At 38.0% G+C, this 27,094-nt stretch overlaps 1 protein-coding gene across 3 annotated transcripts in view; it reads right to left on the reverse strand.

The window, feature by feature from the left end:
- The window catches only part of CLCN5 (chloride channel, voltage-sensitive 5), a 167,627-nt gene that overhangs the window by 30,473 nt on the left and 110,060 nt on the right, over nt 1–27,094 (reverse strand). For 2 of the 3 annotated variants that reach the window (XM_011946640.1, XM_011946641.1), the window contains exons 4-5: nt 22,010–22,156; nt 283–434 (exon numbers count right to left, since the gene is read on the reverse strand). In XM_011946640.1, coding sequence (XP_011802030.1) covers nt 283–434; nt 22,010–22,156 — 299 coding nt within the window. Of the gene's footprint in view, nt 1–282; nt 435–2,563; nt 2,765–22,009; nt 22,157–27,094 lie in introns of those variants that run through there. The other variant, XM_011946642.1, reaches the window with a different exon arrangement.

Below are 27,094 nucleotides of genomic sequence, written 5' to 3' on the forward strand. Positions count from 1 at the left end.
AAAAAAAAAAAAATTACGTGCAAGCACCAACATGGCACATGTATACATATGTAACAAACCTGCACGTTGTGCACATGTACCCTAGAACTTAAAGTGTAATTCAAAATATTATGTGCAAGATGTCTTTAAAAACAAATTTAAAAATGAAACCCTATATTGCCAACAGAAACCAGATTCAGTCACATCCAGGGTTGAAGAAAGGAAAGAATAGAAAGAATATGTATCTTCAATTTCTTCCCCTGTATTTCCTAACACTTACCCAAGTGTCATCTTTTGTCTTACCTCTCGGTGCCTATCCCGGTCTCGAGACTTCTCTCTCACCCAGTCAATTGTATTGAAATCATCATAGGTCCCTACACCAGGGATTGGCTCCTCCAAGAAGTCCATGATCCTATTTGAATAACCTATTCCTCCACCATTGTACGACTTGTCCTCTGTATTGAACAAGAAACAGACATTAGTACTTCAGAAACTCTTAACATTTTTAACACGTTCTTTTTGGTTCCAAAAGGCAGGCCCTTAAACTATCAGATGACTACAGTTGGGGTTGATAAAGGAATACAGTCATCTGGTAGGAACATCCATTACATTCAGAGGTTTCTGTGGTGTAGGCACAAAATGATGAGTGGCTAAAGGCAGTGTGAATGGAAAGCGACAGATGAGAGTGACAGTACAAAGAGAGAAACAACAGGAGTTGATGTGCAATGGGAAAGGATTTATGAAACAAAAGACAAAAAGGAGGTTGGAGCAGCTTAGGTATTTCAGTTTGTGGAAGGGAGAGAAAAGGGTCAAAGGCACTTGCAGCCATATCACATCAAGAACCATTTTACATTTATAAGGCAATAATTCAATCCTATGAAGTGGTTTTTGCCTGACTGGGGACTCCAAATAAAGCATGTGGGCCTCTTCACAAGTTCGCTGGAACGTACAAATTTCCCTTCAATAGGTATAAGACTTGATCTCTGACATAACAGGCTTGTAGGAGCTCTAAGTATGCAGCACAGTCTAAGATTTACAAGCAGAGATTTAAAGAACAGTGCATGATTCAGTGATGAAATGTCCCTCTCTGATCCTTCAACTGGAAGAAACATATCCACCTGCCCACCCACCATAGTCCCTTATCTACTTTGCTTTGGGTACTTTTATTACAATTACTTTTGCATATGCTTTATCTTCCTTTCTAGACTAGAAGCTCTTTGCTGGTAGCCTGATATCTGATTCATCGTTCCCTTCTCTATGGTGTCTAGCACATATCCAAGAATCAGTAAATATCAACTGAACCAAAATTTGTTTGATGAACGGTGGGAATGGGGGAGAAAGTTTTAAACTCACAAGCTATACTCACACAAGGCTTAAACTTGACAAAATATTTCAGCAACATCATCTGATGGAATAAGATTTTGCTATTAAACACAAAATACAAAACAGTACTGAGGAATCTATGCAAATGCACACTGGGGAAAAGTGCAGAGTAATGTCATCATTTAATTCACCCAGCCAAAGCTCACATTTGCAGCACCAACCTTGGCAGGGACAAGGCTTCCTCCAGACTGTTTGGTAATGAATCCCTCTGCAGAGGAGGCCCAAGTGGGCCTAAACTGACTCCCTCTCCTCCCATCTGCATCCCCATCTTCACTGTAAACTCCAAACAGACAACTTTAGCACTCTTATGGGGAAAGTTTGAAGGAACACCCCAAGCTGTACTTACAATTGGTTGACCAATTGTAAGTCTTTTGAATACTTAAGTCAGCATGCCTTTCACAGGCAAGGTGCATATTTGAAAGAAAAAACTCTGCAGAGTCCAAATCATCTGTAGGGTGGGGGTGGGGTGGGGTGGGGTGGGGGTGGAGTGGAAAAGGTGAGCAAGTTAATCTTAAAACCCCAAACCAAAGTCCTTTCCATATTTTCATTCGTACCTGACTGTAAAATGGATGGCTGCTGAATCACTAGCCCAGCATTTCCTATCATGTCAGTGTCATACCGATAAAGATGAAAGCTGGTGTGTTTCTTGAGAGCTTAGAGGGAAAAAGCCAGCTAGGAAATGAGTGCAGAAAAAGGATAAAGTATGTGTGTGTGGAGGTGGGGGAGGGCAAGCTGTTTCAATTCTCAAGTCCCATGCTGACATGAACACAGGACACCAAACAACCAGATATTTACTTTTTAAGGCAGGTTAATGCTCCAGTTGAATTTGCTCTGGTTTAAGAGTTTTCCTTTCAGAAGGGGAAAAACAGGATTTTGTGAAACTGATTTTAAAAATCATCTGATAGCTATCTAATGTTACACTAGCTATCAAATAAGGCCCCCACCTTTAAGGATATTAAGGCAAAATGAAGATCTGCAACAGCTTCTAGCAGGAAAGAAAGAATCCTATTACATCACTAGGTAACATGAGCACCGCATCCTCCTCCTTTGTAGTCCGGTTTCCTTAGAAACGCAATTGTCAGGCCCCTCTCAAAGAGCAGGCAGTGATTAGAATCCTACAACAGACTGTGTGCGATTCTCCAGACCCCCTGCTCCCGGGGGGGGCATGCTTCAGTCCTTGGTCGGGCTCAAGTCTGCTTACCTTCAATCACAGTTTTCTTTTTTTCTGCCTCAAGGAAGAAATAACCTTGGCAGCCCGCATTTGGTCATTTAGGTTGGGGAGCTTTTACAAAAGAAGCCCCAGTCTGAAGTGCTTTAGAAGGGCACTTGCTGCATTCTCTGCCTTTCACAGCAACAAACGCCACCTAAAGAACTACCAGTGTTCCCTGGCGGTCAGAATGTGATGTCATTGCTGGAGTCACGTGACCAGACCTTTGGACCAGCCTGGGAGAAAGGAAGACTTTTAACTGGGCACAGAAGCCTTAAAGATGTAGTCTCATCTAAACAAATGCCATCAAACTGGTGGCAGTCAGGTCAGCTCAGAAAACCTGGGTCCAGACAAGTCTTAATCTTCATTTAGCAGAAAGTCCAAGAAGGCAAAGTAGAAATACCCAAAAGAATTTAGAGTTACAGGGGTCCTAAGTATAAAAGGGAAAAAGCAAATATAAAAAAGGCTTTTTAAAAAATACACTGGATAGCAACGTGGGTAAAGTCTCACAAACCTAATGCTGAGTGAAAGATACCAGACACAAAAATGCACGTAACATTCATTACGATTGTATGCCTCTAAGTTCAAAAACAGGCAAGCAAGTTATATCACTTTAGAATACAAATGTAAGTGATTACATTTCAAAGAGAAGCAAGGAAATGGCAAAAGTAAAGACAGAAGCTATCCAGAGTAGAGGACTGCCGTGTGGGAGGGGCACATGGCAAGGGTAGGGTTTCTGGAATGCTGGTCATTTTTCTTGATCTGGGAGGTGGTTTATCTGAGCGTTCACTTAATAATTATTCTTTAAACTGTACACATGTTTTATGCTTCAGGTACAAGTCATAATTAAAGAAAAATGTGAAAAACTGAACTGCATGTGAACTTACTATACAAGGTCGGTTCTTTAACAGCACCTCACCACTTTGAAAACCCAGAGTATAGTCAAGAAAATGAGTTGTTTCTGAGTAGTAATGCTCTACCCAGAAAGCAACGACAACTCTGATACTCATTAATCCAACCTGGATGAAAGTAGCTATTTCAGCCTGACAATAAATTCACTATGATGTTTCCATGGTTTTAAAGGGTTGTGAAGGCTATTTTAAAGCAGGTCTTAATTAATTGCACAATAAGGCCAGTTCGGTAAAGAAGAATAAAACTGCTATCTCCCAACTCCCTAAATTGGGAGGATTCCCTAAGGGAACGTGAAAGACAGCCACTGTTAAACATTAACCCAATCACAGTGTGCTGTAATAATTGGACCCTATGTGTAGAGCTTTGAAATGGTATTACTCGCATCAATTCTTAAGGTTCAATATGCCCTGAAATGTTAATACAACAAAACTTTATGAAAGGTGAAGCATTGCATGGGACCTGTATGCTTTCAGTTCATCATTGGTATATTATCTCACCCACTTGATGAACTAATCTAGCATTAATTAAGGAGAAGGATTGAAAATGAAGTGGCAACTGACTGTACTAAGTGGCCATGAGCTACACTGCTGTAAGAAGCAAAAAACCATTTGTGGCCCAACTGTGACTGTCTTATTTGATTAAACTTTTAGAAAAGTATGTCTGTCTCACTCAAAGAGGGTAATGTGCCCAACCTCTAAAGCCTCCTTCCAAGTTGCTCATTTGTAAACACAATTTTACCTGTAACAGTATCTGAAGACCACTACAGAATTCACTTGTATTATCTAGTATGATTTACATTATCTGTTAGATTATTTTACACTTTAGCAGCTATAGTATTTAGCAGTCAATTTAGCAAAGATATTATCTTTTTTGGTACATAAAAATGTATAGTTCTATGGATTGCATGGCTGGTGCCATGTTATTAACTTTTAATGAAAGTTCATGTGTTTCTCAAATGCTTTATCAGCACTTCCAAGGGAGGCACTTTTTTTTTTATTCCATGTACAGTTACTTCCTTTGAGCACTAGAGGGCTGGTGGTTATGATTCAGTTCTCATACTAAAATAAGATTTAATTATAATTTAGATTAAGAAATAAGGCACCAGTATCAGAGTTTGACACGCTTTACTTCTTTTATTCTTTTCTACCCTCCATGCTTTCTCTGGCAAACTTGCCATCTTTAGTGTGTGTTCATTATAGAGACTGCTCAGTGTAGGTCAATTGATATTATTGTGAAAATCAGATAAAGAAATTCTTACCAATTTTTAATGCATCCTATGATAAAAACGCAATAATAGAATATTTTGAGATAAGCAGAATACTTTCTGAAACATTGATCTGACCAGACTATTTCCCAATTTTTACAATGCCAGTGGCCCCTGCGCAATATTTTGAAAACTTTTAGCACATGGAGACCTCTAAATGGTTAACTGACACAAGTGCGGGCTCTGAATTTAAAAATATTCATCCTACTTTTTAGAATAGGAAAAACAATATATTTTAAAATGTATAATAATGATGATGATGATGACAGCCATTGCTACTATTTTAGGTTTCATCAATGAAAAAGTTTTAACTTGTTCACACACTTTCATCAAGATATCTATAGCTGACTTGATGACAAACAGCTTAAGTCATTGGTCATATTCCACATCTAGCTGGTTTCTTTTCTTAGCATTTTTAAAACTTAGTAGAAAAAAATAAATTTTTAAAATTTAACTGTCAAGAATGGCAGCAGAAATGATCTACCCATCAACTAATGATGTGCAAAGTAACGAAATGCAAAAGGTTTTTCAAAAAACAAGGCATTAAGAGCTAAGCTTCTGGCGTGTAAATATGCTGCCAAGGAAGGCAGAGTAAAATTAAACAATGAGCCTACATGTCAGGTTGGGGTACTTATGTGAGTCTAGATTTTTGTCTCTACAAGAAAAAGAAGTAAAACTTATCTCAAATTTTGAAGGCATAGTAAATGTTATATATAAAATAACTTAATGTTCTAACAGAAAAATTATTCAAGTTAAAGTACAATTAGATCTCAACTTGAATGACAGAACAAAAAGCCCCCAAAAAGGCTAATTTGCATTGCCTGAGTCCAGGAAAAACGTACAGTAAACCAGTCAGAGAAAAAAGTCAACATTGAAACAGCTTTCCCGTAGGGTTATACTCAGGTCTAAAGATTTAACAACAGGTCTTTAGAAACACACTGCTTGAATGAGCAGGCATATAAATGAATGTATTTAACTCAGTTCCCATTATGGAAACCACTTTCTAATTTTTTTTCTAAAAATCACATGATGCTTTAAACTGGAAAACCCCTTAAAATACAAGAAAAAAAAATCTGTTGAGAATAATGTTTATTTAAATCCCTAACCAATATGCCATTAGAAATTTACCTAGGGGGCTGAACAGTAACTGATTAAGTGAACTAGTTAAACACTAACAAAAACACAAGGGGAAAAAGGATAGGAAGAAATCTCATGCACAGACCTTGAAGTACTGCTTTAGTAATATTACAGCTGCATGAGGGCTCACTAATTGGCAACAGCCTAAGGAAATAAATAAGCACTCAAAGAAATGGGGCAGGGCCATTGGTACATATCACAGGACTTGAAAATAATCCCGTTAAAAAATGTATTTCAGTTTTACAGGGATATATTGTATTTTTGCAAGGCTGGAACCACATATATAAAAAATTCAACATTATGCCTAACACACATCAGCAGATATTCATCCTGTGGTCATTTAAACTTTACTTGCATTCAACAGCAACTACTAAGAGCCTATTATATGTCACTTCTTACTTCCATACCTGCACCCTGCTTTGCTTCTTGTACTGGTTCATCCATTCTAGATCTCCCAGTAAGTCACATAAACTCTTTCACATCCCATTTCACCTATTTGTCTGATAGTACATTACAGCAGAAGCCCTGATAATTAATCAACATTTGTAGGAACTTTCTATCTAGCAACTTGTGCCTTCATTTTGCTTCTATTTTGTTTTCCCACTTAACTAAGTCCAGGGTCAAAAAGCAAATGTTGTTGGAGTAGCCCTCCTATCTAAGTACTGGATAATATCTATCCAGGACCACATTACGCTTTAGTATACTCTTAGTCGACCCCTGGGACACTTATTCAGGGCAGCTATTCTGTTGGTATGCATCTATATGCCATACCAGTTTGTTAAATACTGAAATACTTCAGTAGCTACAGATAAATAACCACTTTTTTCCTGAGGACTCTCCTCCCCAACCTCACCCTACCCTAGAAACTCCTGAACTTACCCATGATCCAGCAAATGGAATACCAGGAGGCTCCAGGACACTGCCCCAGTGCTATGTCTGACAGCCAATCTGATTGGGCAGTGCCTGTGTTGTTTTGAATCTCATCCTTGCACTCATTTCATTTAGTGATCCACTGCTTTGGTTCCTGTTTACAGCAGGTTAAAACTTGAAGGTGTCTACCATGCAGGAAGGACAACAAAGAAGAGACTCTATCCTGACTCTGCTGAGAGCTAGACAATAAAAGGGGTGGTGAAGGATGTGGGAAATGGAACTGTAAGAACCCCAACAAATCTACTGTATCGAAATGAAGTTTGAGAGTTATGAGAAAAATACAGGAAGGTTGGGCATAGCAGAAAGGCATAGGGAAAGCTGTGGAGACAAGCATGAATTCAGATTCTAACACCTCCTTCTGACTCTTTATTCCCAGTGGATATAACTCCATCTTCACTGGGTTGTAGATATTTGCTTGAGGTGTATCTCTTGTAGCCCTCTTATTCCCAGCATCTGCTCAAATCTGGAAGTTCCTGACTCAACTCACTTTCATGGCCAGTGGAACCAGGGTGCTAATTGATAGAGTTATCAAAGTAACCAAAACAGCATGAGGACTTTGGCTTGGTATCTGCAGGCTCCCACTGGACTAAGATGCCACAGAAAGCAATGTAGCAATGAAGTAAAGGGGCTAGATTTGACAAAGTTGGTGAGAGGGCTCTCCACAAAAAGTAAACAGTGCCCTACTCCCTTACTTATTCTTCATTCCTTCCTTCTCAATTGTACACATTTATGGGACTGTCAAGAGAATGGGGAATGTCATGGGTAGGGAGACACTGCCCTAAAATGCATATCACATACCACAGTGCTGGGAAATCCTTTGGGTAGCATGATCCTGCCTAATAACTTCTAATTATTGTTTTAGAAGCAGCAATTCTCCAGTTCTGTCCTAAGTCTACATTGGTTTCTATTAATTTCCAAAAGAAAACTGGGCACACAAGACTAGCAATTATTCTTTAGTGGGGGTGGGGGGGTGGAATTTCAAGAGAGAAAAATACCAATCGTGAGATTCTCCTTGGATTCATAGGAATTGTGTGATGTCATGGACAGAAAAATAAGTTTCAAAAAAGCATATATATATATCTCATGTGGGAATTACCCTTAAAGACACAGTTGCACCCGTGCACACCAGTGTATGTGTGTTATTCATTGCAGCACTGTTTGTAGTAGCAAAAACTCAGAAACAATAAAATTATCTAGTAATAGGGAAATGGTGCAAGGAAAGAAGTAGACTGATGTGTAGTGAAATAGAAATATATTCCAGACATATTATGTGAAAAAAGCAAGTCACGAAATAAGCAGAATATGTCTTTTTTTTTTTAATTTTTTTTTAATGTGTGTCTGTATATGTGACTGGATAGAGAAAGAACTGGAAGGATCATACTGAATTCTTTTCGGTGGTTGTCTCTGGAGTGGGAAGAACAGGGGAGACTTTCACATTTTAAAAACCTGTGTATTGTTTGAATCTTTTATAGTGAGACATATTTATGAGTTATATAAGTGATTTTGAAAAGAAAAAATACTAGCAATGCAACTGGAAGAGTAGAGACAGGACATTGCAAGGAGCAGACCTACGTTCTGGAAGGCAGATTACTGGGATACTTGTGGACAAAGCAGGTGATAGTTTCTGGTGAACACCAAGAGGGAAAGCCCTGAGAGGAAGGTGGCTTATTCAGTTTTTAAACAAGAACAAAGTGTGATCAGACCTATTATCCTGCAGTGAGAAGATGTGGATTCCAATCCTAGCTCCATAACTCACTAGTTGTGTCACCTTGGGCAACTGCCTTACTCTCTGTGAGTTTACAGGTTTGCCATCTGTAACATGAAGGGACATTAGCAAGCATAATGTTGAGGTCCCTTCCAAATTCATACTCTATCATTTAAGAGCTGATTTTTTGTTTGGTCACTCATATATTGGATTGAATGACTTCTGAGAGGCCCTTATCTTTAAGGAATTCCAAATGATATTTTGATTGCATAGCTAACTGAGAATGCTCTACTGGCAAGATCATAAAATGGTGCTACCAATCATTAGAAAAGAAAGGTAAGACTTAGCTCATCAGCGAGGTATAGGACTATCTAGTATCTCACTGAGACCCAACATTTCTGGCATATGGTTAACTACACAGAGCTATACCCATATGGCTACAGTATCTCTGGATTACCTGGTAGCCCCAGATCTTAGAAACATACGGCGCATACCCCCTGAGGCATTACAGCAACCCCTTCCTCTACCATGTGTCATAAATTGGAACAAAGTGGAGCCAAAAAATATATTTCCTTCAAGAAGGGACCAAAGTGGATTTATCAAATGAAAATGGGGAACCTCTGGATTCAGCTCCTGCAAGCAAAGAGCTTAGAAGTTATTACTCTCATCCTTACAACAACAAAAGGTTGGATAAACCAAAAAAAAATCAATGATCTTTCTTGGACCCATTGGAGAACTGAGGTTGCAGAGGAAACTGCCACCCCAAAATCTGAAGAGACAAGCTTATTCAAAGAGACACAGCTGAGATCTGCTTACCTGGAGTAGAAATGGCTGGAGCTGGTAGAAACACAAATGGCAATTTGAACAAGCTGCTGAAGGCTGAGTGTGGACTAGTGTGAGTACAAAAAAATCCTGGGGACCACAGTCTCAGGGGAGCTCCTACACCAAAGCTCTACCTCCAGGAACCCCACCAAGTTCTCACAGTGAAGATCTAAGAATCCCTCCTGGCTCTGACAAGGGGAGGGAAAGAGATATCATTGTGAAATTTGCCAGAGATTTCTCCATAACAAAGGCCTCAGGGGAAAATACTTTGCCTGAGCCTTATCCTGGTTGGGAGAAGGACATTCCTCCCACTCCCACCCCCTCTAGCCTTCTTATCTCACCTAAAGCAGGGGAATATACTCAACAGGGTGCAGGGCTTCAAGTAAACACATTGGGAATGTTGCAGTCAAAGAAGAGAGTAGAGGGCAGGGAGGACAAAAAGCTATACTACTGGAAAAAAATGTATGAAGGTCATAGCCACAAAACACAGTTCCATCAAACAGTGATGTTTAATCAGAGCATTATAAAATTACCATCTCCCCCATACTTCACCACCACTTCAGCAGGGCTCGAGTATAATAATAGTGGATCGCAGTTGAAAGAGCTGCAAGACACAGACTCTCTAGAGGAGTTGTCCTCAGGGAAACTCACAATCAAGAGGAGAGACAAAAACAAGGACACTAGAGGAATTTGAAGCCTCTGGCGCCTAGTTACACCAAACATGAAATACAGCCCAAGTCCTAGCCAGTTTGCTGTAAATCCTAACACAATGGAATTGAACTATTAATAGAAGCCATTAACAGAAAAATAGCTGGAAAATCCTCAAATACCTGAAAATTAAACAACACATTTCCAAATAACCTGTAAGTCAAAAAATTCTCAAGACAAATTTTAAAATATTTTGAAATAAATGAAAATATATATGAGACGTTACATTGAGGGATGCAGCAAAAGCAGTGCTTAGAGGGAAATTCATAGGATTAAATGTATATACTAGAAAAGAAGATCTAAAATCAATAAACTAAGCTTTCATCTTAGGGAACTAGGAGAAGAAGAGAACAATATAAGCCTAAAGCAAACCAAAGACAATAAGAAATTTAGAACAGAAATCAATAAAGTTGAAAAAATAGAGAAAAATCAACAAAAGCAGGTTCTTTGGAAGGATCAACAAAATTGATAGACTACTATCCAAGCTAACCAAGAAAAAAAAAGAGTGGAGACACAAATTACCATATCAGAAATGAAGAAGAGGTCATGACTCCTGATCTCTCAGACATTAAAAGGATAATAAAGAAATACTATGAACACAAATTTACTAACAGGTGAAATGGACCAACTACTTGAAAGACACAAACTACCAAAACTTACACAGGAGAAACAGAAAATATGAATAGTCCCATATCTATTATTATCATCTTTTTCACGGATTAACTGAATATAATTGACATTTATCAACTTCTTCATCCAACAACAGCAGAATACACAGTCTTCTCAAGTTTACACATATTTTGTAAGATAGATCACATCCTGGCCCACAAAACACACTTAAAAAAAAATTAAAAGATTAGAAATCATACAAAGTTTGCTCTCTTACCAAACTGGAATTAAACTGGAGATAAATAACAAAGAGAGCTAGAAATCCCAAAATACACAAAGCTTAAACAACCCACTTCTATTTTTTCTCCACCTCTATGAAGGTATAACTGACAAACAGAAACTGTATAAATAGTTAAGGTGTACATGTTTTTATATATGTATACATTGTAATTATTAAATCAAACTAAATAACACATTCATTATCTCACATGCTTATTTTTTGTGGTAACAACATTTAAAATATATTCGCTTAGCAATTTTCAGGCATACAATACCTTATTATTAACTATCATCATTGTGCTGTAAAATAGACCTGCAGAACTTAAATGTATTCACTATTATTATTTTTGAATAAAAAATTAATAACCTTGCCAAAAAGAAAGCACCAGGCCCACATGGTTTCACTGGTAAGTTCTACCAAACATTTAAGGATAAAATGATACCAATTTTCCCCAATCTCTTCTAGAAAATAGTAGCACAGAGAACACTTCATAAGTTACTCTATGAGGCCAACATTAAACTATATGAAAACCAAATAGAAACATTACAAGAAAGGAAAACTACAGATTAATACCTTTCATGAACATAGATGTAAAAATCCTTTTAAAATATTAGAAAATTGAATTCAACATTGCATAATATCCATTAACTCCAACCAAGTGGAATCCCAACCAAGTGGAATTTATTCCAGGTATGCAAAGCTGGAGCAACATTTCAAAAATCAATGTAATCTACCATAACAATGGGTTAAAGAAGAAAAATCATATATCAATCGACAACAAAAAAGCATTTGACATAATTCATAATTCAACATCCATTCATGATTAACTCTCAGCAAAGTAGGAATAAAGTATAATTTCAACTTAATAAAGAACATCTACCCAAAAAACCCTACAGCTAATATCACACTTAATAGTGAGAAACTAGACTCTTTTCCCCTAAAAGCAGGAAGAAGGCAAGGATGTCTTCTCTTACCATTCATTTATTCAACACCTTAGCTAGTAAAGTAAGACAACAAAAGGTAATAAAAATTATACAGGTTAGAAAGAGAGAAATAAAACTGTCTTTATTTGCAGATGACATAACTGTCTATGCAGAAAATCCCAAAGAATCCTAAAGAAATCCTGAAGGGGAAAAAACCCAACTTATTAGAACTAATAAAGACAACATAGTTACTTGGGAGGATGAGGCAGGAGAATGGCATGAACCCGGGAGGTGGAGCTTGTAGTGAGCTGAGATCGCGCCACTGCACTACAGACTGGGCACAGAGTGAGACTCCATCTCAAAGAAAAAAAAAAGAAAAAAAAAAACCACAACATAGTAAGACTGCAGGATATAAACTCAATATACAAAAGTCAATTGCTTTCCTTATACCAGTAATGAACTAGAATTGCACATTTTAAAAAGCAATACTATTTACAATAGCCCCCCCACACTCCAAATTAAATACTTAGAGGTCAAAATCTAAGAAAATATACACAAGATCCATATGCAGAAAACTACAAAATACTGATTAAAGAAATTAAAGATCTGAATAAATAGTCTATGTTCATGGGATGTAAAACTCAGTATTATCGAGATTTCAATTCTTCCCAGTTTGATCTATATATTCAACACAATCCCAACAGAAACCCAAGCAAGTCATTTTGCAGCTACAATAAACTGATTCTAAAGCTTCTGTGGAAAAGCAAAACATCTAGAATATCCAACACAATACTGAAGCTGAACAGGTGGAAAGCTCACACTACCTCATTTCAAGATTTACCATAAAGCCATAGTAATCAGGACAGCATGGTACCGCCAAAAGAAAAGATGCACAGATGAAGAGAACAGAATAGAGAGCCCTAAAATAGACCCACACAAATACAGTCAACTAACCTTTAAAGAAGGTGCAAAGGCAAATCAGTGGAGAAAGGACAGTGTTTTTAACAACCAGTGCTGCAATGACTAGGCGTAAGTATGTTAAAAAGATAATCTAAACAAAGACTTTCCTCCTTTTATAAAAATTAACACAAAATGTACCATTGACCTAAATGTAAAATGCAAAACTATAAAACTTCTGGAAGATAACACAGGAGAAAATCTACATGATTTTGGATTCAGTGATGACTTTTTATATACAATACAAATAGCATGATCCAGCAAAGAAAAAAAATAATAAGTTAGACTTCATTAAAATTAAAAATTTCTGGTTTGCAAAAGCTACTGTAAAGAGAATAAAAAGACAAGCCACGGCCAGGCGCAGTGGCTCACACCTGTAATCTCAGCACTTTGGGGGGTTGAGGCGGGCAGGTCACGAGGTCAGGAGATCGAGACCATCCTGGCTAACGTGGTGAAACCCCATCTCCACTAAAATACAAAAAATTAACCAGGCATAGTGGCAGGCGCCTGTAGTTCCAGCTACTCGGGAGGCTGAGGCAGGAGAATGGCGTGAACCCAGGAAGCAGAGCTTGCAGTGAGCCGAGCAAGATCGCGCCACTGCACTCCCACCTGGGCGACAGAGCGAGACTCCATCTCAAAAAAAAAAAAAAAAAAAAAAGCCAAGAAGACAAGCCACAGACTAGGATAAGACATTTACAAAACATATATCTGATAAAGATAAAGGACTGGTATCCAAAATACAAATAACTCAAACTCTAAAAAAAAATCCCAAATTAAAAATGGGCAAAAAACCCAAACCTCACCAAAGAAAGATGTACATATGGCAAACAGCATGTGAAAAGACGCTCAACATCATTTGTCATTAGAGAAACGCAAATTAAAGCAATGAGATATCACCACTACATACCTATTAGAATGGCTAAAATCCAAAACACTGACAATACCAAGGATTCAAACTAATAGGAACTCTCATTCATAGCTGGTAGGAATGCAAAATGGTATAGCCACTTTGGCACTTTGGCAGACAGTTTGGTGGCACTTTTTTTTATGAAACAAAACAAAACAAAACATAGTCTTACCATATGATCCAACAATCGCACCCCTAAATACTTACTTGATTTGAAAATTTATATCCACATAAAAACCTGCACACAGATGTTTGCAGCAACTTCATTCATAATTGCCCCCAACAGTAAGCAACCAAGATGTCCTTCAGTAGTAGGTGAATGGATAAACGAACAGTAGTATATACAGACAATGGAATACTATTCAGCAATAAGAAGGAATGAGCAATAAATCCACACAAAGACATGGATGAATCTTAAATGCATATTGGTAAGTGAAAGAAGCTAGTCTAAAAAGGTTATACTCTGTATGATTCATTTTACATGATATTATGGGAAAGGCAAATTTATGGAGACAAGAAACAGGTCAGTGGTTGCCACGGACTCAAGAGAAGAAGGGATTGAATAGGTAATAAACAGGGGACTTGTTAAGGCAGTGAAACTATTCTACATGATACTGTAATAGTAGATACACTATATATTTATCAAAACTTATAGAACTTCACAGCAGAAAGAAAGAATGAACCTAATGTATGCAAATAAAAAAAATCATTTAGGAGATTGAAGATCCCAGGATAGAATGCAGCACGTGAGAAAAGAATTTAATTGCATCACAAATTTATAAAACAGCCTCAATGAAAGGGATAAAGGGGAAAAATGTTGATCCAGGTAACTGTGAAAATGAATAAAATTTGTAACACTAAAGCAAAAGGAATGATGCATAAACACTGCACTCTTGATAAAGTTGTTTCTTATGGAGGGTATGGGTTAACAATTCTGAAACCACTATGCATGTACAGTCATGCATTACTTAATGATGGGGATACATTCTGAGAAATGTGTTGTTAGGTAATTTCATCATCGTGCAAACATCATAGAGTGTACTTACATAAACCTAGATGGTCTAGCCTACTACACACCTAGACTGTATGGTATAGCCTATTGCTCCTAGGCTACAAACCTGTATAGCATGTTACTGTACTGAATACTGTAGTCAACTGTAACATAATGGTTAAGTATGTCTAGACATAGAAAAAGTACAGTAAAAATTTGGTACTATTTATACCACAAACTATTAAAATGTGGTATCATATATGCAGTCTGTAGTTGACCAAAATGTCATTATGCAGCATATGACTATATACCAGAAGTAAACAGTTAAGTAACAGATGGTGAGTGGTAGGAACCAGGTTTTTCACTGTTCGGAGGTTATAGACAAGCAAAGGGAGGAGGCTAGAGTGATCCATGTGGTAATAGATTAGAATTAGAGACATGAGTATGATCTCATGTTTAGTTTACTGTAGATACAGGTGGTTACATATAGATATATTCATAGATATGTGTGTATGTGTGTATATATGTATGGGTCAGTATACACATATTTCCTTACTGCATTGGCTAACAGGGCCTAGAAGCAACAAATGCATCAGCAGAAAGGAGCATACCTAGTATCCATATCATGGTTTCTAATACCATTCTCCAATAAAAGGAACCAGGGTTCCTTGGAGAAACGGCTGATTCTAGCACTGGGGGAGGAAATACATAATATGAGCCTAGAGCATGCTATAATGCCAAAAAAATAAGGATATGCTCAAAAAAGACCCCACAAAGATAGGAGTTTGTCACAATGATAGGAGTTTGTCAAAGGGAAATGGAGCCAATTGAAAGAGCTCCCCATAGTCAAAGTTGGAACAATTTGAGCAACAAAACGTAGTAATGGATTATAACTCAAAGGACAAGATAAGTAAGTCCATACTGATATAAATGATTTAATAGATAAATAAATGGGAGAGAAAAGACAAATCTCCCATGTAAAACAATTCCAAATAATTTCTGTAGATATTTCACCCTCATGGAGGTGAAACCTAACTTCCTAGTCCTATGTGTGATCTAAACCAGGGGGCCCCCAACCCCAGGGCCATGGACTGATACCAGTCTGTGGCCTGTTAGGAACCAGTCCGCATAGCAGGAGGTGAGCAGAGGGCGAGCAAGCATTACTGCCTGAGCTCCACCTCCTGTCAGATCAGTGGCGGCATTACATTCTCAGAGGAGCACGAACCCTATTTGTGAACTGCACATGCGAGGGATCCAGGTTGTGCACTCCTTATGAGAATCTAACTAATGCCTGATGATCTGAGGTGGAACAGTTTCATCTCAAAATCATCCTCACCCCCCACCACTGGTTTCATTGAAAATGAAGTTGTCTTCCATGAAACTGGTCCCTGTCCCTGGTGACAAAAATGTTGGGGACCGCTGGTCTACACAGTGACTTCCTTCCAAAGAGTACAGTATGGAAAGAGAAAAAATAGCTTTACAGTGGATAAACCTGGCAAACATTACACCTCAGCCAGGTGATCAAGGTCAATATCAACAGTGATAAGTCATATTGATGGTATGTGCTCCTTAATAAGACACAATGAGAAAGACACTTCACCTCTGTGGCCTTCCTCTCCAAAATTCTATTGTAATCATGAGAAAAACATCAGATAAATCCCAGTTGAGAGACATTCTACAAAATACCTGACCGGTACTCTTCAAAACTGTTAAGGTCATCAAAAACAAGGAAAGTCTGAGAAACTGCCACAGCCAAGAGGAACCCTTAGCTCCTTAGAGACATGATGAATATGTAATATAGTATCCTGGATGAGACATTTAGGTAAAAACTAAGTAAATCTGAAGAAATTATGTACTTTAGCTAATACAAAAAAAGTAAGTGGGGGAAAAATTAGAGGATATCAATTCTAAAATTTGGCCGTTTTCCTAATTAAGTAACCTAAATGAACCCTTTAAAGCCTGTGGACATCATCATAGGTTTCATTTTAAAGATTCAGCATATTAAACTGATGTGGTTTATAGCCTTGCAGAGCTCTCCATATGGGCCACTTTTTTTTTTAAGTTCAAAAGGCAGCATTAATGTTTGCCATTCTTCCAGGCTAAGTGTTTAGGGAAGTTCAAGTGTTATTAAGAATGATAAATTTCATAATACCTTTTCTTTTCGCTCCCACACAATTCACACAGTTGCTCTAGTCAGATAGCTTGAGGGAAGCCTAACTGAAGTGATGATAGTAGATTTCTCCATGAGCTGGAACCCAAGATATTTTACTTTGTTTTCAGTTTCTCTCTGGAGGAAAACTATGACATATTTTTATAGTGTGGCAAAACAGATAGAAATGTTTCGCAATTGGCCGGGCGCGGTGGCTCAAGCCTGTAATCCCAGCACTTTGGGAGGCCGAGACGGGCGGATCACGAGGTCAGGAGTTCGAGACTATCCTGGCTAACACGGTGAAACCCCGTCTCTACTAAAAAGTACAAAAAAAAAGCTAGCCGGGCGAGGTGGCTGGCGCCTGTAGTCCCAGCTACTCGGGAGGCTGAGGCAGGAGAATGGCGTAAACCCGGGACGCGGAGCTTGCAGTGAGCTGAGATCCGGCCACTGAGCTCCAGCCCGGGTGACAGAGCGAGACTCTGTCTCAAAAAAAAAAAGAAAAAAAGAAATGTTTCGCAATTTACTTTGTAAATTTCAAGTACCCTCGGGTTTTTTATTCTATCATATTTCAGTATGAAGATTTTTTTTCCTCTCCTGGATTTTGGTAGGTTATGTTGAAATTCAGCAGGCGGTATGGGGGAACACAGTCTACGCAATAATATGCTTAGGCTTTGAAGTCATCCCTGACTCTTTTCTATTTTATTTCCCATATCTAATTGGTCCTATCAGTTCCCCCTCTGAAATTTGTCTAGAACTTATTTCTTCTTCTACATTCCTGCTGTCTTCATTCAGGCCTTTTGATCTTTTGCCTAGATTATAAAAAAACAAGTTTCACTCACTGGTCTTCCCGTCTCCAACCTACACTACTCAAGCCACCCTCCACATTGCCAAAAATTCTCTAAAACTCAAATGTGATCATATCATTCCTCTGCTTTTAAGTCATTTGATGGTGCTTTGGTTACAAATGAGGTCAAAAAGTGTACGCAATCTGGACCCCACCTAGATTTCTAACTAGATCTCCTCCTACCCTAGCCCCTGCAGTCTTCCTTCTTGCTCCAACTGCCACCATCCTTCCCACCCCAGGGGCCTTAGACCTCAAATATGCAGACTCTGTTTCTTGAATATAAAAGGCTCTCTCATGCTGCTGGACCTTTACCTGTGTTACTCTCCTTGCCAGGAATGTCTCCTCATTCAACAGTTAGGGAGTAGCAAGGCACACTAGGTAGAAAGACAGGGAGGTGAGGAAAAAAAGGGAATCGAAGAGCATTACTAAAACAGCACAGTGCTAGGCTCATATCTGGGTGTTCCATAAGTATCAAATGAATAAGTGAATGAATGAATGAATGCACTGCTGACCATACGGTGCAGGCTGCAGAGGCAGGGAAGTGAGAACAGATGGACTATGAGAACAGTCCTCCGTGTTTTTCTGTTACTCAAACTCTTTTTCTATTCCCTCCACCTTCTTTCAGATCTCCATGTTTATGTTTCTTCTAATTTACAGACTACTATAACACTACCTCAGATGCATTTAACCATGCTATGCATAATTTATTTATTCATTCCTCATAAAGCAAGCCCTCTAGCCATCTGGAAAACAAGAACCACTTTTATTGCCTTTCAAGCCCCTTCTCGCTAATCTTTTTAGTGCGTGCTATTGTGCCTGGTACAAAATGTAGTATTTTATGCAGTTTCACCTCTGAATATCAAGGACATTGTGACCTTTTTGTTGTTGTTGTCTTTATTAGGAAATCCCATGTGAAAACATTAAATAAAGTAAGAGCAATTAGAAAGCAAAGCAAGAAAGTTGTATCACTACAGAGTGGGTTATAAGTGGGCTGCTTTTCATGTGTGTTTCATGAAAAGCAGCCTCATTATTTTACGGTTAGACCTTGTAAACTAGAAGCAGTAGTTCTCCTGTAAAGTCTAATGAAAAGTGATGAAGGACTATTCATGTGAAAACACATTCTACAGTCATAGGTAATGTCAAAATCTCATTCTGCTTCAGTTTTCTAGTCTATGAAATGAGAATAATACATAGTCACTTGCCCCAATCATCTACTGAGAGCAACATGAACACACAAAGTACTTTGCAGTTATAGATGATGGATACCATTTTCTATTAGAAGTAACAATGATTAGCCACTCTGGTTTAACCAGAAGGCTTTAAGTAGAGGTAGCCAATGTAAGCTTATGAATCCCCCTAACTGACCACTTCACTAAAGTCGGTGATTGGTATAACTGACTCAGGATGGTTATGACTACACATAAGCGGAAGCAATAGGCTAACACAGTTCTCTTTTGTAGAAGTAGGCAGATGACCACTAAATACTACACCATCAGTACCTTTCCTTTATGAACTTTAAAGTCAGGGGCCCTGTCCTACTGTCGCTTTCCTGACATATCTTCCCAAGGCAAATTCCTTGTTATTCTTTTTAACCTGTGGCTTTTATACTGGTATGTTCACCCCAAACCAGTCACCTCCTCAGAGAAACCTTCCCTGACCTTCCTAACTAAAGTGTTATTCCCCAGTTATAATCTATTGTTATTCAGTTTATTTCCATCCTAGTACTCATCATGATGGGTAATTAACTAAGTAACCTTTTTACTCGTTTACTGCCCTCCCCACCTAGATCTAAGTTCTAGGTCAATATTTGTCTTAATCCCACCACTGTATCCCCAGTGCCTAGAATAGTGCCTGGTTCACAGCAGGTGCTCTAAAACTATTCGTTGAATGAATTGATGAAGGAGTTTCATCCTTACAGTGACAATAAGGTTAATTCAAACTTATTAGCATGACATTCAAGGCCTTGACTGTAAGGTTCTCTGAGCTGGCCACACCATGGTCAAGCCATTGTGACATTCCCCCACCCTTGTGATAACATACTTTGTGATATTCCCCATCCTTGTGAATGTACTTTGTAACACCCTCCCCACCCTTGAGAATGTACTGACTTTGTAACATCCATCCCCTGCCCGCAAAAAAATTGCTTCTGACTCCACTGCCTATCCGAAACCTGTAAGAACCAATGATAATCCCACCACCCTTCGCTGACTCCTTTCTCAGACTCAGTCCACTTGTACCCAAGTGAATAAACAGCCTTGTTGCTCACACTAAGCCTGCTCAAGTGGTCTCTTATACGGATGCGCGTAACACCAACTAAGCTATCCGGACTTATATTCTGCATTTTTATACCTCCATATATTCTGCCTGTTGATATCTCTATAAAAGCATACTTTCTGCCTGAAGCGTTCTTCCTACCAAATAACTAATCTTTCAAGATCTCACTCTAAAACACCTTCTCTATGAAATCTCCAGACCTTCGCAGACACATCCACACATGAAATGCTTATTCTGCTAAATTCCTATAAGAGCTATAGAACTTATAATACAGGGTTTTAGCAATAATAATAAAATAATGATACTGAACATGTTATTGAGTACTTAACTCTATGCCAGGTATAGTTATAAGCACTATATATGTATTATCTCATTTAATCCTGAAAATAACTCTAAGGGGTAGGAACTATCATAAGTATTTATGTGGCTATTTAGCTAGCTATAATCAACTTCATAAAGGCAGGGATGGTATCTTCAAGCCTTGCTAATTCCCAGAGCTCAGTAAAGTGTCTACAATGTTATATGTACTTAATATGAGTTAGCTAAATAATGAATTTGACAGCAGTTCCTTGTCCTCTGTCTACTTGACAATGGCAACCCCAGTTAAAGAACCAGACAGAGTTTTAAAGTAACTATACAAATGTAATCTTAAAGTGATACTGTCCTTTCTAAGTACAATAAGGAATTCAGAAGTCATAAAGGAAAGGGGCAATATACATGGCTATATAAACATTTTAAATATCTGTAAATTTAAAAAAACAAAGTTAAAAGAGACAAACTAGAAGTGGATAAAATATATTAAACCTACATCAGACAAAATAGTAATAATAGTATATGAAGGACTCTGATAAAGAAATAAGAATAATCAGCCCATTAGAAAAATAGGAACATCACATGAACAGGAAACTTCCAGAGAAAGAAATCGAAATGGTGTGTAAACATATAAAAATATGCTCAACCTCATTAAGTAAAAAAATGAAAATTAAAATGCTGAGATCTATTTATCCTATCATATTGTAAAGATGAAAAAAGAATGGTAATGTCAGCACTGGTAACTTTGTGGGGAAATAGGCACTTTCATACACTCATGTGACAAAAATGCTCTCATATGCTTAGAAGAGACAGATACAAGGTTGCTCGTTGCAGCATTGTTTGTAACAGCAAAAGATCAGAAACAACTGAAATGTGCATCAATAGAAGCTTGGTTAAATAAACCATGGCACAAACATACCATGAAACTGTATGCAGCCATTGAAAAGAATATGTAACTAGGTAACCAGATAACCAAGGAGGGGGATTTTAATTTTACAAATGTATTCCAGTTAATAAAAAATCCAGTTATAGAAAGAGGAAAGGATTTCAACATATACTTCATCAGACAGTATATAAGGTGGGCAGATATGCACATGAAATGCTATTCAACATCATTAGGCATTAAGGAAATTAAATTGAGACAATGATGAGATAACACTACATACGTATTATAATAGGATGGCCAAAATACCAAGTGCTGTTAAGGGTGCAGAGCAAGTAGGACTCTCATACATAGCTAGTTCAGATGCAAAATGGTACAGGCACTCTGGAAAATGGTTTGTCAGTTTCTTATAAAGTTAAACATATTTACTGTATGACTAAGTGATCCTACTCCTGGGTATACTACTGAGTAAGAAAAAGAAATGAACAACTTAGATAAATCTCCAAGGCACTAATCTGAGTGAAAGCAGTCTCAAGAAGTGACATACTATGTGATTCCATGTATATGACATCATTGAAAAGGAAAAAACTATAAGGACAGAGAAAAGATCACTGGTACCAGGGGTTAGGGAGGAAGGAGGTGTGACTGCAAAGGAGTGGCAAGAGGGAATTCTCTAGAGAGCTGAACTATTCTATATTCTGTCAGTGGTGGTAGTTACAATAATCTAGCCATGTGTTTAAAAACTCACAGGACTATGTGCCAGAAAATAAATGCACTTTATTGTACATAAATTAAAAAAAATTAAGATAAATTATCATCACCAATAATGATACCTCCTACTTCTCGGTCTAAGGGAGGAACATCATCTCTCATGGAGAAATCCATAGCGGTCGCTGGAATGTCCATCAAGTCTTCATCACTGGAGCTGTTCTGGAAGCTACTAAAACTTCCCTGCTGAAAGCCTCTGTTATCCATGGCACCTGTGCAGAAAGAAAAATAGGAGGCTTATAACAATTATCTTCAAGTCCCTTACATGTAATGTTTGCCATCTGAACCATTTTGAAGTATACAATTCAGTAGTATTGAGTACACTTACAGTGTGCAACCATCACCACTATCCATTTCCAGAACTATTTCATCATCCCAAACAGAAACTCTGTACCCAACAAACAGTAACTCCCCATCCCCTAGGCCCTGGTAACCTCTATTATACTTTTTGTCTCTATAGATTTGCTAATTCTGGATATTTCATATAAATGAAATCACACAATATGTGACACTTTGTGTCGGGTTTCTTTCACTTAGCATAATATTTTCAGTATCCATGTTACAGCATGTATCAGCACTTCATTAATTTTTGTGGCTGAATATTATTTCACTGTATGGATAGACCACATTTTATATATTTATCAGCTGATGGACATCTGGGTAATCTTCACCTTTTGGGTTGGGACTTAGTCTTATGTCTTCTTTCATGCTATATAAACTAAACATATTCAGTTATCCTCTAGATATAATGTACCTCTAGCTCTTCTTTCATGCTATATAAACTAAACATATTCAGTTATCCTCTAGATATAATGTACCTCTAGCATTACCATGTAGTTGATGGCAATTTTTGAGAACCGTTCAAATGAGTATAAAACCAAATGAGGGCATGTGTATAAACGTAACGGTAGTTCACAAGTAATCAACTGAAATAAAAACTAGACATCAGTATTGAGAAACGTGCTGGCCATTTGGGAATGGGAAAAAAAAAAAAAACATTATCTTATTCCTCTGACTCTCCCAGATGTCTTAATACAGTGCACATGCAAAGAAATACTAGATGACTAACATGGGGAAAAGAAACATAGTGTGCCATTCAATCCTGTTCTTAAGAATTCAATATTAAAGATGAAAAATGTTCTTCATCCCAAGTGTAATTTTTTCAGATTATAAATTTTACTTAAAAATATTAGTATACTGATTTATTTAGTTTTTAAAAGCATTATGGCCAACTTTATGTAGGTCCACCCTCCCTATTTTGTAAAGGAAATCGTAGTCAAAAATCATAGCCAGCAAGGTTCTATTACACAAATATTATTTGTTTTAAACTTTCCAACTCTTTTAAGAAACTTCTTGTCCTAGGTTGTCAGAACTAAGTGTGATGTGGTAAAAACCAAATAGGATAAATTAAGTAAGAGGCCTAAAAACTAGGCCTTAAATATGCAGCAAAAAGGAGAAAGAACCAACATTTACCAGGTACTTGTCAATTTCTAGGCACTGGGCTATGTGGTTAAAATGAATTATTTCCTTTAATTTTTCCTACATTCCTATGCTATGGCATTATCACTCCTAGTGCAGATAAGGAAACCGAAAGCTGCAAAAGGCTAACTTGCCCAGTTAGTGTTGTTGTTGTTTTTTTTTAAAGTTAAGGTCCAAATCATGTGTTCAATTTCACAATACCTCATTTGTGATAAAGAGACCAGCTTGACTGAAGTGTGAGTGACATTTATGAACACCTACTATGTATGAATCATCGTGGGATAGTGGGTCAGATACAAAAATGATGCTGGATAGGCCAGATGAGATGAAGATTGAGAGGCAAAGACTTGGGAGTTAACAACATCAAGGTGATGATTAAAACCAAGAGAACAGATACCCCAAGGGAAATTTCCTGTATAAATGTTTGAGGTGATAGATATGCTAATTACTTTGATTTGATCATTACACAAAGTATACATGTATTGAAACATCACACTGTACCCCATAAATATGTACAATTATATATCAATTTAAAATAAAATTTAAAAAGAAATGCAATCTCAATGTTCTTCTTTAGCATGCACAAGTAACTTGAAATCTGTGCAAATGTCAACTAAATAATAGGTTATACTGGAACACTACCATGCATACATGATGATATATGGTCAGGTAGGGAAGGATACAAAGTTACCCCAAGGTACTTAATAATGTACAAAATTATTGACCATAAAGCCATTTCCTCAGCTACAAAAGCTAACCTTGATGTGTGGATCAAATGGGTGCTGGGATACTAAGAAGCCATGTTTTATGGTCTCAGCTAAGCTTCCCTTGCTGCTCACCAATCCAAACTTGCTGGACTTTTCTGCCCTTCATTATCCTGCTTTCTTCAATCCCTTTCTCCTGAGAGGACTCTCTCAGTAAAGGACTCACACCAAATCCTGTCTCTGCTTCTGCTTCTAGGGAACCAGGCCTAATACAGGATTGTTAGCAGGTTTTTCCTATTACCAACAACACACGAGAAATTGACTCCGTCTGTCTTCTCGCCTGTCATTCAGGAAGAAGTGCCTTTACTTTTTATTTAAGAAAAAAAATCAGCCGGGTGCGGTGGCTCACACCTGTAATCCCAGCACTTTGGGAGGCCGAGGTGGGCGGATCACCTGAGGTCAGGAGTTCGAGACCAGCTTGACTAACATGGTGAAACCCTGCCTCTACTAAAAATACAAAAATTAGCCAGGCATGGTGGTGTGTGCCTGTAATCCCAGCTACTCATGAGGCTGAGGTAGGAGAATCACTTGAAGCCAGGAGGCAGAGGCTGCAGTGAGCCGAGACTGTGCCACTGCACTGCAGCCTGGGTGACAGAGTGAGACTCCGTCTCAAAAAAGAAAAAGAAAAAAGGCCGGGTGCGGTGGCTCACGCCTGTAATCCCAACACTTTGGGAGGCCGAGGCGGGCGGATCACAAGGTCAGGAGATCGGGACCACCCTGGCTAACATAGTGAAACCCCATCTCTACTAAAAACACAAAAAATTAGCTGGGCGTGGTGGCAGGCGCCTGTAGTCCCAGCTACCCGGGAGGCTGAGGCAGGAGAATGGTGTGAACTCGGGACGCGGAGCTTGCAGTGAGCGGAGATGGCGCCACTGCACTCCAGCCTGGGTGACAGTGCGAGACTCTATCAGAAAAGAAAGAGAAAAGAAAGAAGAGAAAAGAGAAGAAAAGAAAAGAAAAGAGAAGAAAAGAAAAGAAGAGAAAATTTCATTCTGTGTTGATGTTGGTCAGATTAAGAGTGCATCCAAAGCATCTTTACTTGGGCTTTTGGGCACATGTTGGCTCATATAAGTTTATTTTCTTTTTTAATGATGAAACTATTTTGTCTGCCTTACAAATAACTGTACCTTATAGTGAATATTGCAACACACAACATGTATAAGATCAGCAAACATTGTTGGGTAATATTTAAACAACATTTGGACCTCCTAAGCAAGGTTAAACAACACCACACAGAATCACATGACAAAACTGCCAATATAAGGGCCTGTTTCACTTCTGAAGCTTGTTATTTCTTGGAACACCACTCATAGGATCTATATAAAGTATACTATGCATATAAATGTATTACTATTTATCTTTCGTGGTTTTTTTTTTTTTTTTTTTTTTTTGGTTTGTTTCTGAGATAGGGTCTTGCTCTGTCACCCAGGCTGGAGTGTGGTGGTGCCACTACTGCTCACTGCAGCTTTGGCCTCTCAGGCTCAAGCAATCCTGCCACCTCAGCGTCCCAAGTAGCTGGGACTACAGGTGTGCGTCACTGTGCCCAGTTAATTTTTTGTTTTGTTTTGTTTTGTTTGTTTGTTCATTTTTGCAGAGATAGGGTCTCACTATTTTGGCCAGGCTGGTCTTGAACTCCTGAACTCAAGCAATCCTCCCACCTCAGCCTCCCAAAGTATAGGGATTACAGGCGTAAGCCACTGCACCCTACCTACTATTTATCTCATTGGAAGAATGACTCACTGTTAGCAACAGACAGGACCATGGACATAAACATACAACATGTAACAGCTATAACCAAGGTTAACTAATTAAATCATGACTTTCTTTCTTATAAGCCCCTGGACCTCTTCCTGGATATGTTGACCTCAACCTTTGACTCTATGCATCAATGTTTTCTGTTCTTGCTTTGAACGTAACATCAGCAGCTTCCTTCAAACCAGTAACATTTCTATGTTGATTGCTAATTTGCTCCCACTTTCCCAATTTCTCAACTGATTTTTGGGAAGAATCAAAATTTGGAAAAACATAAACTTCCTGAAAAGTGCTGGAAGGAATACCCATATGTAATTGCTACTTGGAACAGATCCTGTTCCAGGATTATTAGGTCCATGATCCTGACACTCTTGAAGATTACAGGCCAATTATTTGGCAGACAATATCTCAATTTTGGTTTGTTCGATGTTTCCTCATGAACAGACTCAGGTTATATACATCTTTGGCAATATATCAGAGAAGTGACATTGTGTTCTTCTGTTTGCATCCTGTTAGAGGGCACATACTTTTTATTTGCCCCACTAATGATGATACTTACTTGATCACTTGATAAAAGTGATATCTTCCAGGTCTTTACACTGTTAATATATTATTTGTCTCTTTGTAATAGTGATTATTTTATGATGAGGTACTTTGACACTAAGTGTTTACATTTCTTATAAAACATTTTCATTCGATCATTTATTTATATATACATAAATCCTAATTTTTTTCAATGGGTTATCTATTGCTATTGTTTTCATACTCAAATTTTCCAAACTTGTCCAGTGGGAACCTTTTCAAACTGGCTTCTATATTCTTTTGACATATCCCCATCATGCTTTGAGAATTTCCTTAATTTGTCACAAAAGACATTCCAGACTCATCTTGTATTTTCACACTCCATCTCCAAAATCAGCCATTTCTTCCAGAAACTCTGAGTCCTTTTAGTTGGGGGTGGTATTTAAAAGACATGATCTGGGTGCTCATTGTTATTGGGGTTGCTGCTCCCCAATGGACATAGGGAACACACACACACTTTCACATATATTTTCACATCCACCTATATATATTGACAACATATGTTTTACATATATGAATATTTACACATATGAAGTTTTCACTTATATCTCTGATTCCAATCCAACATAACAA

The sequence above is a fragment of the Colobus angolensis genome, unplaced genomic scaffold, assembly GCF_000951035.1.
Source record: "Colobus angolensis palliatus isolate OR3802 unplaced genomic scaffold, Cang.pa_1.0 Scaffold252, whole genome shotgun sequence".
Taxonomy (NCBI): Eukaryota; Metazoa; Chordata; class Mammalia; order Primates; family Cercopithecidae; genus Colobus; species Colobus angolensis.